This window comes from Nerophis ophidion, linkage group LG17, assembly GCF_033978795.1.
Source record: "Nerophis ophidion isolate RoL-2023_Sa linkage group LG17, RoL_Noph_v1.0, whole genome shotgun sequence".
Classification (NCBI taxonomy): Eukaryota; Metazoa; Chordata; class Actinopteri; order Syngnathiformes; family Syngnathidae; genus Nerophis; species Nerophis ophidion.
Genome location: NC_084627.1, coordinates 715,063 through 731,387, shown reverse-complemented (window position 1 = coordinate 731,387; position 16,325 = coordinate 715,063). Strand labels below are relative to the sequence as shown.

At 44.8% G+C, this 16,325-nt stretch overlaps 1 protein-coding gene across 1 annotated transcript in view; it reads right to left on the bottom strand.

Annotated features, from left to right (window-relative positions):
- LOC133535758 (uncharacterized) overlaps window positions 1-16,325 on the bottom strand; it is a 47,164-nt gene that overhangs the window by 10,012 nt on the left and 20,827 nt on the right. The window contains exon 2 of the mRNA XM_061875668.1: window positions 6,632-6,772. Coding sequence (XP_061731652.1) covers window positions 6,632-6,772 — 141 coding nt within the window. The remainder of the gene's footprint in view (window positions 1-6,631; window positions 6,773-16,325) is intronic.

Below are 16,325 nucleotides of genomic sequence, written 5' to 3'. Positions count from 1 at the left end.
ATATTTTGACAAGACGCTCGTCACTCTGTGTGATGTTGTGTCAGCCCCGGTTGTCTCGGCCCGTAAAGTTGCTTCATCAGCCCTTCGGCCCGCGAGCGGCTCCTCCCAGACTTGTCAAGCGAGGGAACATCTGGACGCTCCATGCTCGTGTGCATCAGTCGAGGATGTCCACATCCTCCGTTTGACTTCACAATCGGGCGACTTCTCGTGGACCCGGGAGTGCCACTAAAAAAAAATTACGTAACCCGCTTTATCGCGAGCTGAACATTCACATACCGGGTAGCCGCGGACGGGGAACAGTTGCATTAAAGTACGATTAAAAATGATGACGCCAACGCGGTCTGGCACGCCACAGTGCATTCATCACCGTTTAATAAGCTGCGAGCCTGCCCATAAATATTCCCCTAACTTGAGCACATTATCTGCTTTAGAGAACAAAGAGGACAATATCATCCTGCAACACAAAGAGCCAGAGATAAAGTATCAGTGTAGCGTTCAATTCCCGTATGCCTTTCCTATATTTAGTCAGCTTACTTGTAATTTTTTTGCGTTTCCCAGAACTGATAACTCAGTTCACCAATTAGTCGGTCGCTTCTGCGCTTGCCACCAGCATTTTGCCCTGATTTCAATAGTGGTCAATGGGAGAATGAATCGCTTTCACACACTAACAATAACGGAGAACAACAATCGTCTCTGGACATTACTTCCTCTAGGCTTATGACGGTTGGAGACTATTTCTATCCAAGATGAGACTGCGGGCAGCAAGAAAACAACATTGAAGCAAAGCGCAGACGCTGTAATTCCGCTGGGGTTGGGGCAGTTATAACTTAATTTTATCCAGGAAGAGACAGAGGGCTACAAGAAAAAAAAGCACTTTAACAAAATGGAGACTGTGGAGAATGACACCGTAATTGCTACCAGGGTTGTGGCTGATAAGACTTTATCCAGAAGGAGACTGATGGCAGCAAGAAAATTGTATTTAAAAGAAGACTGAGTGCAGCAAAAAAAAATGAAGCACAACAGCAAAGCATAGGCGTGTAGCTGTTAAGACTTAATATTACCCAAGAGGAGACTGAGGGAAGAAAAAAAGAAGAAGTGTAGCAAAGTGGTAAATGTAATTATTTATTTGATTGTAGTTGCAAGAACATTTTATTCAAGAAGAGACTGAGGCCAGCAAGAAAATGGAGCTCTGCAACAAAGCAGAGGCTTTGTAGCTGTTAAGACTTAATTTTACTCTAAGGGAGACTAAGGGCATAAAAAGTGAAGAACTGTACTTAATCGCTTTCACATACTAACAACAATGGAGAACAACAAGCGTCTCTGGACATTAGTTCCTCTAGGCTTATGACGGTTGGAGACTATTTCTATCCAAGATGAGACTGCGGGCAGCAAGAAAACAGCACTGAAGCAAAGCGCAGACGCTGTAATTCCGCTGGGGTTGGGGCAGTTATAACTTAATTTTATCCAGGAGGAGACAGAGGGCTACAAGAAAAAAAAGCACTTTAACAAAATGGAGACTGTGGAGAATGACACCGTAATTGCTACCAGGGTTGTGGCTGGTAAGACTTTATCCAGAAGGAGACTGATGGCAGCAAGAAAATTGTATTTAAAAGAAGACTGAGTGCAGCAAAAAAAAAAAAGAAGCACTGCAGCAAAGCAGAGGCGTGTAGCTGTTAGGACTTAATATTACCCAAGGGGAGACTGAGGGAAGAAAAAAAGAAGAACTGTAGCAAAGTGGTAAATGTAATTGTTTATTTGATTGTAGTTGCAAGAACATTTTATTCAAGAAGAGACTGAGGCCAGCAAGAAAATGGAGCACTGCAGCAAAGCAGAGGCTTTGTAGCTGTTAAGACTTAATTTTACTCTAAGGGAGACTAAGGGCATAAAAAGTGAAGAACTGTACTTAATCGCTTTCACATACTAACAACAATGGAGAACAACAAGCGTCTCTGGACATTACTTCCTCTAGGCTTATGACTGTTGGAGACTATTTCTATCCAAGATGAGACTGCGGGCAGCAAGAAAACAGCACTGAAGCAAAGCGCAGACGCTGTAATTCCGCTGGGTTTGGGGCAGTTATAACTTAATTTTATCCAGGAGGAGACAGAGGGCTACAAGAAAAAAAAGCACTTTAACAAAATGGAGACTGTGGAGAATGACACTGTAATTGCTACCAGGGTTGTGGCTGATAAGACTTTATCCAGAAGGAGACTGATGGCAGCAAGAAAATTGTATTTAAAAGAAGACTGAGTGCAGCAAAAAAAAAAAAATGGAGCACTGCAGCAAAGCAGAGGCTTTGTAGCTGTTAAGACTTTATTTTACTCTAAGGGAGACTAAGGGCAGAAAAAGTGAAGAACTGTACTTAATCGCTTTCACATACTAACAACAATGGAGAACAACAAGCGTCTCTGGACATTACTTCCTCTAGGCTTATGACTGTTGGAGACTATTTCTATCCAAGATGAGACTGCGGGCAGCAAGAAAACAGCACAGAAGCAAAACGCAGACGCTGTAATTCCGCTGGGTTTGGGGCAGTTATAACTTAATTTTATCCAGGAGGAGACAGAGGGCTACAAGAAAAAAAAGCACTTTAACAAAATGGAGACTGTGGAGAATGACACCGTAATTGCTACCAGGGTTGTGGCTGGTAAGACTTTATCCAGAAGGAGACTGATGGCAGCAAGAAAATTGTATTTAAAAGAAGACTGAGTGCAGCAAAAAAAAGAAGCACTGCAGCAAAGCAGAGGCGTGTAGCTGTTAAGACTTAATATTACCCAAGAGGAGACTGAGGGAAGAAAAAAAGAAGAACTGTAGCAAAGTGGTAAATGTAATTTTTTATTTGATTGTAGTTGCAAGAACATTTTATTCAAGAAGAGACTGAGGCCAGCAAAAAAATGGAGCACTGCAGCAAAGCAGAGGCTTTGTAGCTGTTAAGACTTAATTTTACTCTAAGGGAGACTAAGGGCAGAAAAAGTGAAGAACTGTACTTAATCGCTTTCACATACTAACAACAATGGAGAACAACAATCGTCTCTGGACATTACTTCCTCTAGGCTTATGACGGTTGGAGACTATTTCTATCCAAGATGAGACTGCGGGCAGCAAGAAAACAGCACTGAAGCAAAGCGCAGACGCTGTAATTCCGCTGGGGTTGGGGCAGTTATAACTTAATTTTATCCAGGAGGAGACAGAGGGCTACAAGAAAAAAAAGCACTTTAACAAAATGGAGACTGTGGAGAATGACACCGTAATTGCTACCAGGGTTGTGGCTGATAAGACTTTATCCAGAAGGAGACTGATGGCAGCAAGAAAATTGTATTTAAAAGAAGACTGAGTGCAGCAAAAAAAAGAAGTACTGCAGCAAAGCAGAGGCGTGTAGCTGTTAAGACTTAATATTACCCAAGAGGAGACTGAGGGCAGAAAAAAAGAAGAACTGTAGCAAAGTGGTAAATGTAATTATTTATTTGATTGTAGTTGCAAGAACATTTTATTCAAGAAGAGACTGAGGCCAGCAAGAAAATGGAGCACTGCAGCAAAGCAGAGGCTTTGTAGCTGTTAAGACTTAATTTTACTCTAAGGGAGACTAAGGGCAAAAAAAGTGAAGAACTGTACTTAATCGCTTTCACATACTAACAACAATGGAGAACAACAAGCGTCTCTGGACATTACTTCCTCTAGGCTTATGACTGTTGGAGACTATTTCTATCCAAGATGAGACTGCGGGCAGCAAGAAAACAGCACTGAAGCAAAACGCAGACGCTGTAATTCCGCTGGGTTTGGGACAGTTATAACTTAATTTTATCCAGGAGGAGACAGAGGGCTACAAGAAAAAAAAGCACTTTAACAAAATGGAGACTGTGGAGAATGACACCGTAATTGCTACCAGGGTTGTGGCTGATAAGACTTTATCCAGAAGGAGACTGATGGCAGCAAGAAAATTGTATTTAAAAGAAGACTGAGTGCAGCAAAAAAAAAAAGAAGCACTGCAGCAAAGCAGAGGCATGTAGCTGTTAAGACTTAATATTACCCAAGGGGAGACTGAGGGAAGAAAAAAAGAAGAACTGTAGCAAAGTGGTAAATGTAATTATTTATTTGATTGTAGTTGCAAGAACATTTTATTCAAGAAGAGACTGAGGCCAGTAAGAAAATGGAGCACTGCAGCAAATCAGAGGCTTTGTAGCTGTTAAGACTTAATTTTACTCTAAGGGAGACTAAGGGCATAAAAAGTGAAGAACTGTACTTAATCGCTTTCACATACTAACAACAACGGAGAACAACAAGCGTCTCTGGACATTATTTCCTCGAGGCTTATGACTGTTGGAGACTATTTCTATCCAAGATGAGACTGCGGGCAGCAAGAAAACAGTACTGAAGCAAAACGCAGAGTCTTAAAGTTAAAGTACCAATGATTGTCACACACACACGAGGTGTGGCAAAATTATTCTCTGCATTCGACCCATCACCCTTGAGAACCCTCCAGGATGTGAGGGGAGCAGTGAGCAGCAGCGGTGGCCGCGCCCAGGTTTCATATTTGATGATTTAACCCCCAATTCCAAACCTTGATGCTGGGTGCCAATTAGTACAATACTGTAATTACCCTGGACTTGTGGCAGTTTGGGCTTAATTTTATCCAGGAGGAGACAGAGGGCAACAAGAAAACAAAGCACTTAAACAAAATGGAGACTGTGGAGAACTGTAATGAATCGCTTTCACACACTAACAACGGTGAACAACAAGCGTCTCTGGACATTACTTTCTCAAGGCTTATGCTTGTTGGAGACTATTCATATCCAAGATGAGACTGTGGGCAGCAAGAAAACAGCATTGAAGCAAAGCACAGACTGGTGAATACAACACTGTAATTCCCCTGGGGTTGTGGCAGTTATGGCTTAATTTTATCCAGGAGGACACAGTGGGCAACAAGAAAACAAAGCACTTAAACAAAATGGAGACTGTGGAGAATGACACCGTAATTGCTACCAGGGTTGTGGCTGGTAAGACTTTATCCAGAAGGAGACTGATGGCAGCAAGAAAATTGTATTTAAAAGAAGACTGAGTGCATCAAAAAAAAAAGAAGCACTGCAGCAAAGCAGAGGCGTGTAGCTGTTAAGACTTAATATTACCCAAGAGGAGAGTGAGGGCAGAAAAAAAGAAGAACTGTAGCAAAGTGGTAAATGTAATTATTTATTTGATTGTAGTTGCAAGAACATTTTATTCAAGAAAATGGAGCACTGCAGCAAAGCAGAGGCTTTGTAGCTGTTAAGACTTAATTTTACTCTAAGGGAGACTAAGGGCAGAAAAAGTGAAGAACTGTACTTAATCGCTTTCACATACTAACAACAACGGAGAACAACAAGCGTCTCTGGACATTACTTCCTCTAGACTTATGACTGTTGGAGACTATTTCTATCCAAGATGAGACTGCGGGCAGCAAGAAAACTGCACTGAAGCAAAGCGCAGACTGTTGAGTACAACGCTGTATTCCCCTGGGGTTGTAGCAGTTATAACTTAATTTTATCCAGGAGGAGACAGAGGCTAACCAGAAAACAAAGCAGTTAAACAAAATGGAGACTGTTCAGACTTCTTATCCAAGAGGAGACTCAGGGCAGCAAGAACATTTTATTCAAGAGCAGACTGGGGGCAGCAAAAAACAAATGGATCACTGCAACAAGGCTGAGATTGTGGAGTATACCTTCTGGGAAAATGGATGGGATGGATGGATGGTTGCAAGAAAATTTAATTCAAGAGGAGATTGAGGTCAGCAAGAAAATGGTGCACTGCTGCAAAGTAGAGACTGTTGAGTAGAACACTGTAATTCCTTGTATGGTTGTAGCTGTGAGGACATCATTTCATCCAGAAGGAGACTGTGGGCAACACAAAAATGTTATTGAAAAGAAGAAAAGGGAGCACTACAACAAAGTTGAGACTGTGGAGGACGACACTTTACAGTAATCAATTCTAGGATTGTAGCTGTTCAGACTTCTTATCCAAGAGGAGACAGAGGGCAGCAAGACCATTGTATTCAAAAGGAAACTCGGGGGCGGCAAGAAAATGAATCACTACAACTAAGTAGAGATTGTGAAGTATACCTCCTAGGATTTGTAACGGTTAAAACTTCAGTTTAATCCAAGAGGAGACTGCGGGCAGTAAGAAAACGAAGCAAAATGGTGACTGTGGAAAATGACACAGACTTTTGCGCCTTTTGCTTGTCTGCCTAGCGACAAATAGCCAGGCAAACCCAAGCCTATCCATCCATCCATTTCCTACCGCTTATTCCCCTTTGGGACGCTGGGGGCCTATCTCAGCTACAATTGGGCGGAAGGCGGTGTACACCCTGGACAAGTCGCCACCCCATCACAGGGCCCAAACCCAAGCTATTGGGTTCATTTCTAATAAGAAACCACAGTAGGGTATCCAGTATGTGCTCCATAATGAACAATGTTTAATGAAATTACCAGCACCGCTTGAGGGCTGGATACTGTGAAGATGTGGAGGTCAAGGGAGACCACGAGAGGCTGCGGGTAGAAACCTGAAACATGTGGAATGAGGTCCACTGGGGGCGGGGCTCCGAGTCCAAAGCCCCAGAGGTTCGCTTCTCGCCATTGTGCTTGTAAGGAGGGATGTTACTCACTGCTCTCTGTCTTGATGCAGAAGCGGTGCTTGAAGCCCTTGTGCGAGTGGGTGCAGGTGAGTACCTCCGGGTTGGAGCAGCCCACGTCCACGTAGCGCTGGCCCTGGATGATGTTGCAGCCATAGCACTGCAGACCCTCCACTGCACAAGACAAAAGAGCGGGACTACTTTGAGGTGACACTCTCCCAAGCAATAGTCATCATAATAATACCATTTTTATTGCTGCAGGCGCACACTTCACAAGACGGGTGTCGAGTCTGTTATGAGTTGAACCCTGCATGACCGTGGGATGCGTTTAGGTCATGCGGCCCGTTAACCTTTTCAATCTGGGCCCGCTAGACATTCCCAAATATATTTTTTTTTTAGACCTTTAGGATGAAAAGTGTAGCTGCCATTATGATGTGCAGTGATGTTTTCTAATGACCCTAAGTCTTGAACTATACAAAGTATTTCTATGGTTGGAATCTGCGCTTTTGGGTGATATACTAGTTACTATGGTAATTTAGTTAGTTATTATGTGTGACGGACTCGTGCCGTCGTCTTGCGGGTTCCATGGACCACCAAGGAAGGACATGACTCCGAGCAGGTTTGACTTGCTTTATTTTCCCACACAAGCTTGTCTGCGGTCGGGTCGCTCTTCTGCTGCGTCTCCCGTCTCCCTCTGCTGCTTTTCAGCAGCACGGACTTCAGTCCGCCTCTTCTTGTCTCCGTCCCCGTCTTTGTATCAATCAATCAATCAATGTTTATTTATATAGCCCCAAATCACAAATGTCTCAAAGGACTGCACAAACCATTACGACTACAACATCCTCGGAAGAACCCACAAAAGGGCAAGGAAAACTCACACCCAGTGGGCAGGGAGAATTCACATCCAGTGGGACGCCAGTGACAATGCTGACTATGAGAAACCTTGGAGAGGACCTCAGATGTGGGCAACCCCCCTCCCCCCCTCTAGGGGACCGAAAGTAATGGATGTCGAGCGGGTCTAACATGATACTGTGAAAGTTCAATCCATAGTGGCTCCAACACAGCCGCAAGAGTTCAGTTCAAAGCGGATCCAAGACAGCAGCGAGAGTCCCGTCCACAGGAGACCATCTCAAGCGGAGGCGGATCAGCAGCGTAAAGATGTCCCCAACCGATACAGGCGAACGGTCCATCCTGGGTCTCGACTCTGGACAGCCAGTACTTCATCCATGGTCATTGGACCGGACCCCCTCCACAAGGGAGGGGGGGACATAGGAGAAAGAAAACAAGCGGCAGATCAACTGGTCTAAAAAGGAGCTCTATTTAAAGGCTAGAGTATACAGATGAGTTTTAAGGTGAGACTTAAATGGTGTTTTTCTTGCTCCGCACCATCACCAGCCCCGTTCTCTCCTCCTTCTCCCCTTTTATACAGTGAAAGGAGATACGTTAATCATGTACAGGTGCGCGATCCACACACCTGATCTCGTTTGTGGCGTCGCTCCTGGCACGCCCAGCCTCGCGTTCGCTCGCCATCCCCGCCTCCTCGCCGCCATCTCCAGCGCGCCCTGCCTCTCTGTCGGACTGTTGGCTCCGCCTCTCCACACTATGGTAATCTAATTATTTACTATGGTAATCCTAATTATATTTCAGTTTAATCCAAGAGGAGACTGCGGACAGCAAAAAAACAAAAAATGCTTAAACGAAATGGAGACTGTGGAAGATGACACTATAATTCAAGCAGAGGCTTGTAGCTCTTAAGACTTAATTTTACCCAAGGGGAGACTGAGGGCAGTAAAAAAGAAGCATTGTTGCAAAGTGGTAACTGTAATTATTTGTCTGATTGTGGTGGCAAGAATATTTCACTCAAGAGGAGATTGAGGTCAGCAAGAAAATGGCGCATTGCTGCAAGTAGAACGCTGTATTTCCTTGTACGGTTGTAGCTGCTAGGACATCATTTTATTCAGAAGGAGACTGTGGGCAACACAAACATTTTATTGAAGAGAAGAAAAGGGAGCACTACGATAAAATTAAGACTGTGGAGGATCCATCCGTCCATTTTTCTACCGCTTATTCCCTTTGGGGTCGCTGGCGCCTATCTCAGCTACAATCGGGCGGAAGGCGGGGTACACCCTGGACAAGTCACCACCTCATTGCAGAGACATTCTAGGATTGTAGCAGTTCAGACTTCTTATCCAAGAGGAGACTGAGGGCAGCAGGAACATTTTATTCAAAAGGAGACTGGGGGGGCAGCAAGAAAATGGATCACTACAACAAGGTGGAGATTGTGAAGTATACCTTCTGGGATTTGTAACTGTTAAAACTTCAGTTTAATCCAAGAGGAGACTGCGGACAGCAAAAAAAACAAAAAAAAAAACGCTTAATTGAAATGGAGACTTTGGAAAATCACACTGTAATTCAAGCAGAGGTTTGTAGTGCTTAAGACGTATTATTACCCCAGGGGAGACAGGGCAGAAACAAAGAAGCACTGTTGCAAAGTGGTGTTTTGTTATTGGACTTTTGTGCTCGTCACGGATTGTCCATAACAAACACCATGTTCAAACATAAGGGTGTCCATATGTGCACTTGGCACCAGGACACCCTAGGCCGCAGTTCCATGATCGACTTTGTAGTTGTGTCATCGGATTTGCGGCCTCATGTTTTGGACACTCGGGTGAAGAGAGGGGCGGAGCTTTCTACCGATCACCACCTGGTGGTGAATTGGCTGCGATGGTGGGGGAGGATGCCGGACAGACCTGGGAGGCCCAAACGCATTGTGAGGGTCTGCTGGGAACGTCTGGCAGAGTCTCCTGTCAGACAAAGTTTCAATTCCCACCTCCGGAAGAACTTTGAACATGTCACGAGGGAGGTGCTGGACATTGAGTCCGAGTGGACCATGTTCTGCACCTCTATCGTCGAGGCGGCTGATTGGAGCTGTGGCCGCAAGATAGTTGGTGCCTGTCGGGGCGGCAATCCTAAAACCCCTTGGTGGACACCAGCGGTGAGGGATGCCGTCAAGCTGAAGAAGGAGTCCTATCGGGTCCTTTTGGCTCATAGGACTCCGGAGGCAGTGGACAGGTACCGACAGGCCAAGCGGTGTGCAGCTTCAGTGGTCGCGGAGGCAAAAACTCGGACATGGGAGGAGTTCGGGGAAGCCATGAAAAACGACTTCCGGACGGCTTCGAAGCGATTCTGGACCACCATACGCCGCCTCAGGAAGGGGAAGCAGTGCACTATCAACACCGTGTATGGTGCGGATGGTGTTCTGCTGACCTCAACTGCGGATGTTGTGGATAGGTGGAAGGAATACTTCAAAGACCTCCTCAATCCCACCAACACATCTTCCTATGAGGAAGCAGTGCCTGGGGAATCTGTGGTGGACTCTCCTATTTCTGGGGCTGAGGTCGCTGAGGTAATTAAAAAGCTCCTCGGTGGCAAGGCCCCAGGGGTGGACGAGATCCGCCCGGAGTTCCTTAAGGCTCTGGATGCTGTGGGGCTGTCTTGGTTGACAAGACTTTGCAGCATCGCGTGGACATCGGGGGCGGTACCTCTGGATTGGCAGACCGGGGTGGTGGTTCCTCTCTTTAAGAAGGGGGACCGGAGGGTGTGTTCCAACTATCGTGGGATCACACTCCTCAGCCTTCCCGGTAAGGTTTATTCAGGTGTACTGGAGAGGAGGCTACGTCGGATAGTCGAACCTCGGATTCAGGAGGAACAGTGTGGTTTTCGTCCTGGTCGTGGAACTGTGGACCAGCTATATACTCTCGGCAGGGTTCTTGAGGGTGCATGGGAGTTTGCCCAACCAGTCTACATGTGCTTTGTGGACTTGGAGAAGGCATTCGACCGTGTCCCTCGGGAAGTCCTGTGGGGAGTGCTCAGAGAGTATGGGGTATCGGACTGTCTTATTGTGGCGGTCCGTTCCCTGTACGATCAGTGCCAGAGCTTGGTCCGCATTGCCGGCAGTAAGTCGAACACATTTCCAGTGAGGGTTGGACTCCGCCAAGGCTGTCCTTTGTCACCGATTCTGTTCATAACTTTTATGGACAGAATTTCTAGGCGCAGTCAAGGTGTTGAGGGGTTCCGGTTTGGTAACCGCAGGATTAGGTCTCTGCTTTTTGCAGATGATGTGGTCCTGATGGCTTCATCTGACCGGGATCTTCAGCTCTCGCTGGATCGGTTCGCAGCCGAGTGTGAAGCGACCGGAATGAGAATCAGCACCTCCAAGTCCGAGTCCATGGTTCTCGCCCGGAAAAGGGTGGAATGCCATCTCCGGGTTGGGGAGGAGACCCTGCCCCAAGTGGAGGAGTTCAAATACCTAGGAGTCTTGTTCACGAGTGAGGGAAGAGTGGATCGTGAGATCGACAGGCGGATCAGTGCGGCGTCTTCAGTAATGCGGACGTTGTACCGATCCGTTGTGGTGAAGAAGGAGCTGAGCCGGAAGGCAAAGCTCTCAATTTACCGGTCGATCTACGTTTTCATCCTCACCTATGGTCATGAGCTTTGGGTCATGACCGAAAGGATAAGATCACGGGTACAAGCGGCCGAAATGAGTTTCCTCCGCCGTGTGGCGGGGCTCTCCCTTAGAGATAGGGTGAGAAGCTCTGCCATCCGGGAGGAACTCAAAGTAAAGCTGCTGCTCCTCCACATCGAGAGGAGCCAGATGAGGTGGTTCGGGCATCTGGTCAGGATGCCACCCGAACGCCTCCCTAGGGAGGTGTTTAGGGCACGTCCAACCGGTAGGAGGCCACGGGGAAGACCCAGGACACGTTGGGAAGACTATGTCTCCCGGCTGGCCTGGGAACGCCTCGGGATCCCCCGGGAAGAGCTAGACGAAGTGGCTGGGGAAAGGGAAGTCTGGGTTTTCCTGCTTAGGCTGTTGCCCCCGCGACCCGACCTCGGATAAGCGGAAGATGATGGATGGATGGATGTTGCAAAGTGGTAACTGTAATTATTTCTCTGATTGTGGTGGCAAGAATATTTCATTCAAGAGGAGATTGAGGTCAGCAAGACAGTGGCGTACTGCAGCAAAGTAGAGACTGTTGAGTAGAACACTGTGATTCCTAGAATTGTTGTAGCTGTTAGGACATCATTTTATCCAGAAGGAGACTGTGGGCAACACAAACATTTTATCGAAGAGGAGACTGAGGCCTCACGGTGGCAGAGGGGTTAGTGCGTCTGCCTCACAATAAGAAGTTCCTGCAGTCCTGGGTTCAAATCCAGGCTCGGATTCTTTCTGTGTGGAGTTTGCATGTTCTCCCCGTGACTGCGTGGGTTCCCTCCGGGTACTCCGGCTTCCTCCCACTTCCAAAGACATGCACCTGGGGATAGGTTGATTGGCAACACTAAATTGGCCCTAGTGTGTGAATGTGAGTGTGAATGTTGTCTGTCTATCTGTGTTGGCCCTGCGATGAGGTGGCGACTTGTCCAGGGTGTACCCCGCCTTCCGCCCGATTGTAGCTGAGATAGGCGCCAGCGCCCCCCGCGACCCCAAAAGGGAATAAGCGGTAGGAAATGGATGGAGACTGAGGCCCAGATGAGGTGGTTCAGGCATCTGGTCAGGATGCCTCCCGAACCCTAACGTGCCTTAGTCACCTCCTTAAGGAGGTGTTTAGGGCACGTCCAACCGGTAGGAGGCCACGGGGAAGACCCAGGACACGTTGGGAAGACTATGTCTCCCGGCTGGCCTGGGAACGCCTCGGGATCCACTGGAGGAAGTGTCTGGGGAGAGGGAAGTCTGGGCTTCCCTGCTTAGGCTGCTGCCCCCGCGAACCGACCTCGGATAAGTGGAAGAAGATGGATGGATGGTCATCTAATTAGTTACTATGGTCATCTACATCACAGCAATTCAGACGAGCCACCAAGCAGACGCGGTAGGAGATTTTCACAACAAAGTTCTAGAGCTTAGTGATATGTCAGATATATCAGATTGTTGGTGGGTTTATTTTCAATCAATCAATCAATCAATGTTTACTTATATAGCCCTAAATCACTAGTGTCTCAAAGGGCTGCACAAACCACCACGACATCCTCGGTAGGCCCACATAAGGGCAAGGAAAACTCACACCCAGTGGGACATCGGTGACAATGATGACCCAGTGGGACGTCGGTGACAATGATGACTATGAGAACCTTGGAGAGGAGGAAAGCAATGGATGTCGAGCGGGTCTAACATGATACTGTGAAAGTTCAATCCACAATGGATCCAACACAGTCGCGAGAGTCCAGTCCAAAGCGGATCCAACACAGCAGAGTCCCGTTCACAGCGGAGCCAGCAGGAAACCATCCCAAGCGGAGGCGGAATAGCAGCGCAGAGATGTCCCCAGCCGATACACAGGCAAGCAGTATATGGCCACCGGAGAGTGGGACATAGAAGAAAAAGAAAAGCAACGGCAGATCAACTGGTCTAAAAAGGGAGTCTATTTAAAGGCTAGAGTATACAAATGAGTTTTAAGGTGAGACTTAAATGCTTCTACTGTACCCTTCCCGTTCATATTTCGCTGTTTGTTGCATTTTTGTTGTGTTTCACTTGATTGTAAAATATGTCGATGGAACGCGGGTGTGACATTCATATTGTCAATATTCAGTGTTTTATCGTTCGTACAAAAATGTAAAATTCCTTTAAGTTTTTTTTAAGGCGATCCGTCATAAAGTTTTTAGCATTCAAGCAGACATTATTGTGAGGTTTTATATCGGTGTTCCTAATAATAGATATACCGACCCCCAGGCACATTTTTTTCTCTAAATGTGGCCCCCGAGTCAAAATAATTGCCCAGGCCTGGTTTAGGTTATATAGTACTTTCATTTTCACACGGAGAGAAGATCATGATAATACCTTTTGTGGCCTGTACTTATTTAAACTGTGTGAATATGTAAAGTTACAAATATTACATCGGGACAGAGTATGTGTGCATCACTGCTCAAAAGTAGTGTTGTGGCACTTTTTTAGGGTACCAGCAGCTGGAGGGAAAAAAGTCGGGATTTTTTTTGTAAGTGTCAAAAAGTCGTGATTATTTCTTAGTGTCTAAAGTGAAGTGAAGTGAATTATATTTATATAGCGCTTTTCTCAAGTGACTCAAAGCGCTTTACATAGTGACACCCAATATCTAAGTTACATTTAAACCAGTGTGGGTGGCACTGGGAGCAGGTGGGTAAAGTGCCTTGCCCAAGGACACAACGGCAGTAACTAGGATGGCACAAGCGGGAATCGAACCTGCAACCCTCAAGTTGCTGGCACGGCCACTCTACCAACCGAGCTATGCCACCCCAAAGCAGGAGTCACCAACCTTTTTGAAACCAAGCGCTACTTCTTGGGTACTGATTAATGCGAAGGGCTACCAGTTTGATACACACTTAAATACATTGCCAGAAATAGCCAATTTGCTCAATTTACCTTTAATAAATAAATCTATATATATATAAAAAATGGGTATTTTTGTCTGTCATTCCGTTGTACATTTTTTTCCTTTTACGGAAGGTTTTTTGTAGAGAATAAATGATGACAAAAACACTTAATTAAAGGGTTTGAAAGAGAAAACAGGAAAAAAATGAAAATTAAATTTTGAAATATAGTTTATCTTAAATTTTGACTCTTTAAAATTCTAAATTCAACCGAAAAAAATGAAGAGAAAAACTAGCTAATTCGAATCTTTTTGAAAAAATTAAAAAAAGAATTTATGGAACATCATTAGTCATTTTTCCTGATTAAGATTAATTTTAGAATTTTGATGACATGTTTTAAATAGGTTAAAATCCAATCTGCACTTTGTTAGAATATATAACAGATTGGACCAAGCTATATTTCTAACAAAGACAAATCATTATATATTCTAGATTTTCCAGAACCAAAATTTTAAAAGAAATTCAAAAGACTTTGAAATAAGATTTAAATTTGATTCTACAGATTTTCTAGATTTGCCAGAATATTTTATTTGATTTTTAATCATAAGTTTGAAGAAATATTTCACAGATATTCTACGTCGAAAAAACAGAAGCTAAAATGAAGAATTAAATTAAAATGTATTTATTATTCTTTACAATAAATACAAAAAAAATACTTGAACATTGATTTAAATTGTCAGGAAAGAAAAGGAAGGAATTTAAAAGGTGAAAAGTTATATGTGCTTAAAAATCCAAAAATATTTTTTAAGGTTGTATTTTTTTCTAAAATTGTCTTTCAGAAAGTTATAAGAAGCAAAGTAAAAAAAAAAAAGAATTAATTTAAACAAGTGAAGACCAAGTCTTTAAAATATTTTCTTGGATTTTCAAATTCTATTTGAGTTTTGTCTCTCTTAGAATTAAAAATGTCGAGCAAAGCGAGACCAGCTTTCTAGTAAATAAATACAATAAAAAAAAAATAGAAGCAGCTCACTGGTAAGTGCTGCTATTTGAGCTATTTTTAGAACAGGCCAGCGGGCGACTCATCTGGTCCTTACGGGCCTCCTGGTGCCCGCGGGCACCGCGTTGGTGACCCTTGGTCTAAAGTATCAACTGCTGGTACTCTAAAAAAGTGACACTTAAAAAAAATCCCGACTTCTTGACACTTTTGATACTTAGAAAAAAATCCCGACTTTTTTCCCCTCCTTCACGAAGTGGTGGTGACAAACCCCAAGATGCACAGATGACAGTCTTGGAAAATGAATACATGGTTTTAATGTTAAAAAAAAAAGAAAAAGGCAAGGAAAACACAAACCAGGAAACAGCAAACAGGGACAGGAGTCTGGATCCAGCATACAGCAAATAATACTCCAGCCCTCACTGGAGGACAAGGCAGGTTTAAATAATGCCTCTGATTAGTGCTCAGGCAGCAGGTGAGCGGGTGAACACTAATCAGAAGCAGGTGGAAGTAATAAGTAACCATGGTAACCAAAGCAAACAAGGGTGCACAGAAACAGGAACTGAAGGAGTCTTAGATTGAAAATAAAAAAGATAATCCAGACCACTGATCATGACTCCCTCCAACTGCTGGTACCCTAAAAAAGTGACACTTAGAAAACATGAAAACATCCCGACTTTTTGACACTTACAAAAAAATCCCGACTTTTTCCCGTCCAGCTGCTGGCACCCTAAAATATTGACACTTACAAAAAAACAACAACTTTTTCCTCCTCCAACTGCTGGTAACCTACGTGACACTTGTAAAAAAAATCCCCTCCAAGGTTTCTCATAGTCATTCTCATCGACGTCCCACTGGGTTGTGAGTTTTTCCTTGCTCTTTTGTGGGCGCTGAACCGCGGCTGTCGTTGTGGCTTGTGCAGCCCTTTGAGACACTTGTGATTTAGGGCTACATAAATGAACTTTGACTGATTGGGCACATGCAACACGGACGTGTTGTCAAATGAATGCGATTGCTCCTCCCGCCAGTTAATAATAACAACCGCCACCATAAACAACAGAGATAACAGAAAGACTGGAAACGAGCTATTACGTTAAAGCACATGGGGTTGAAACGTAGACTTTTCTTATCATCAACCAGACAGATTTCACTGGGGCATGTGCCCCAGTGTTGAGCTGCAGTGCCCCAGTACAAATTTCACCAATAAAAAAAAACGCTTCAGAGTTTTAAGTCTACATAACATAGACATAGTAAGGGGCGCTGGAAGCCGGCAGCCCGTCAGCGATCCTGTTCTGTCTCCCTGTAATGTTTGTCTGATCTTGAATGGGATTGTGCTGAAAATTGTAATTTTCCTGAAGGAACTCTCCTGACGGAATAAATAAAGTACTATCTAATCTAATC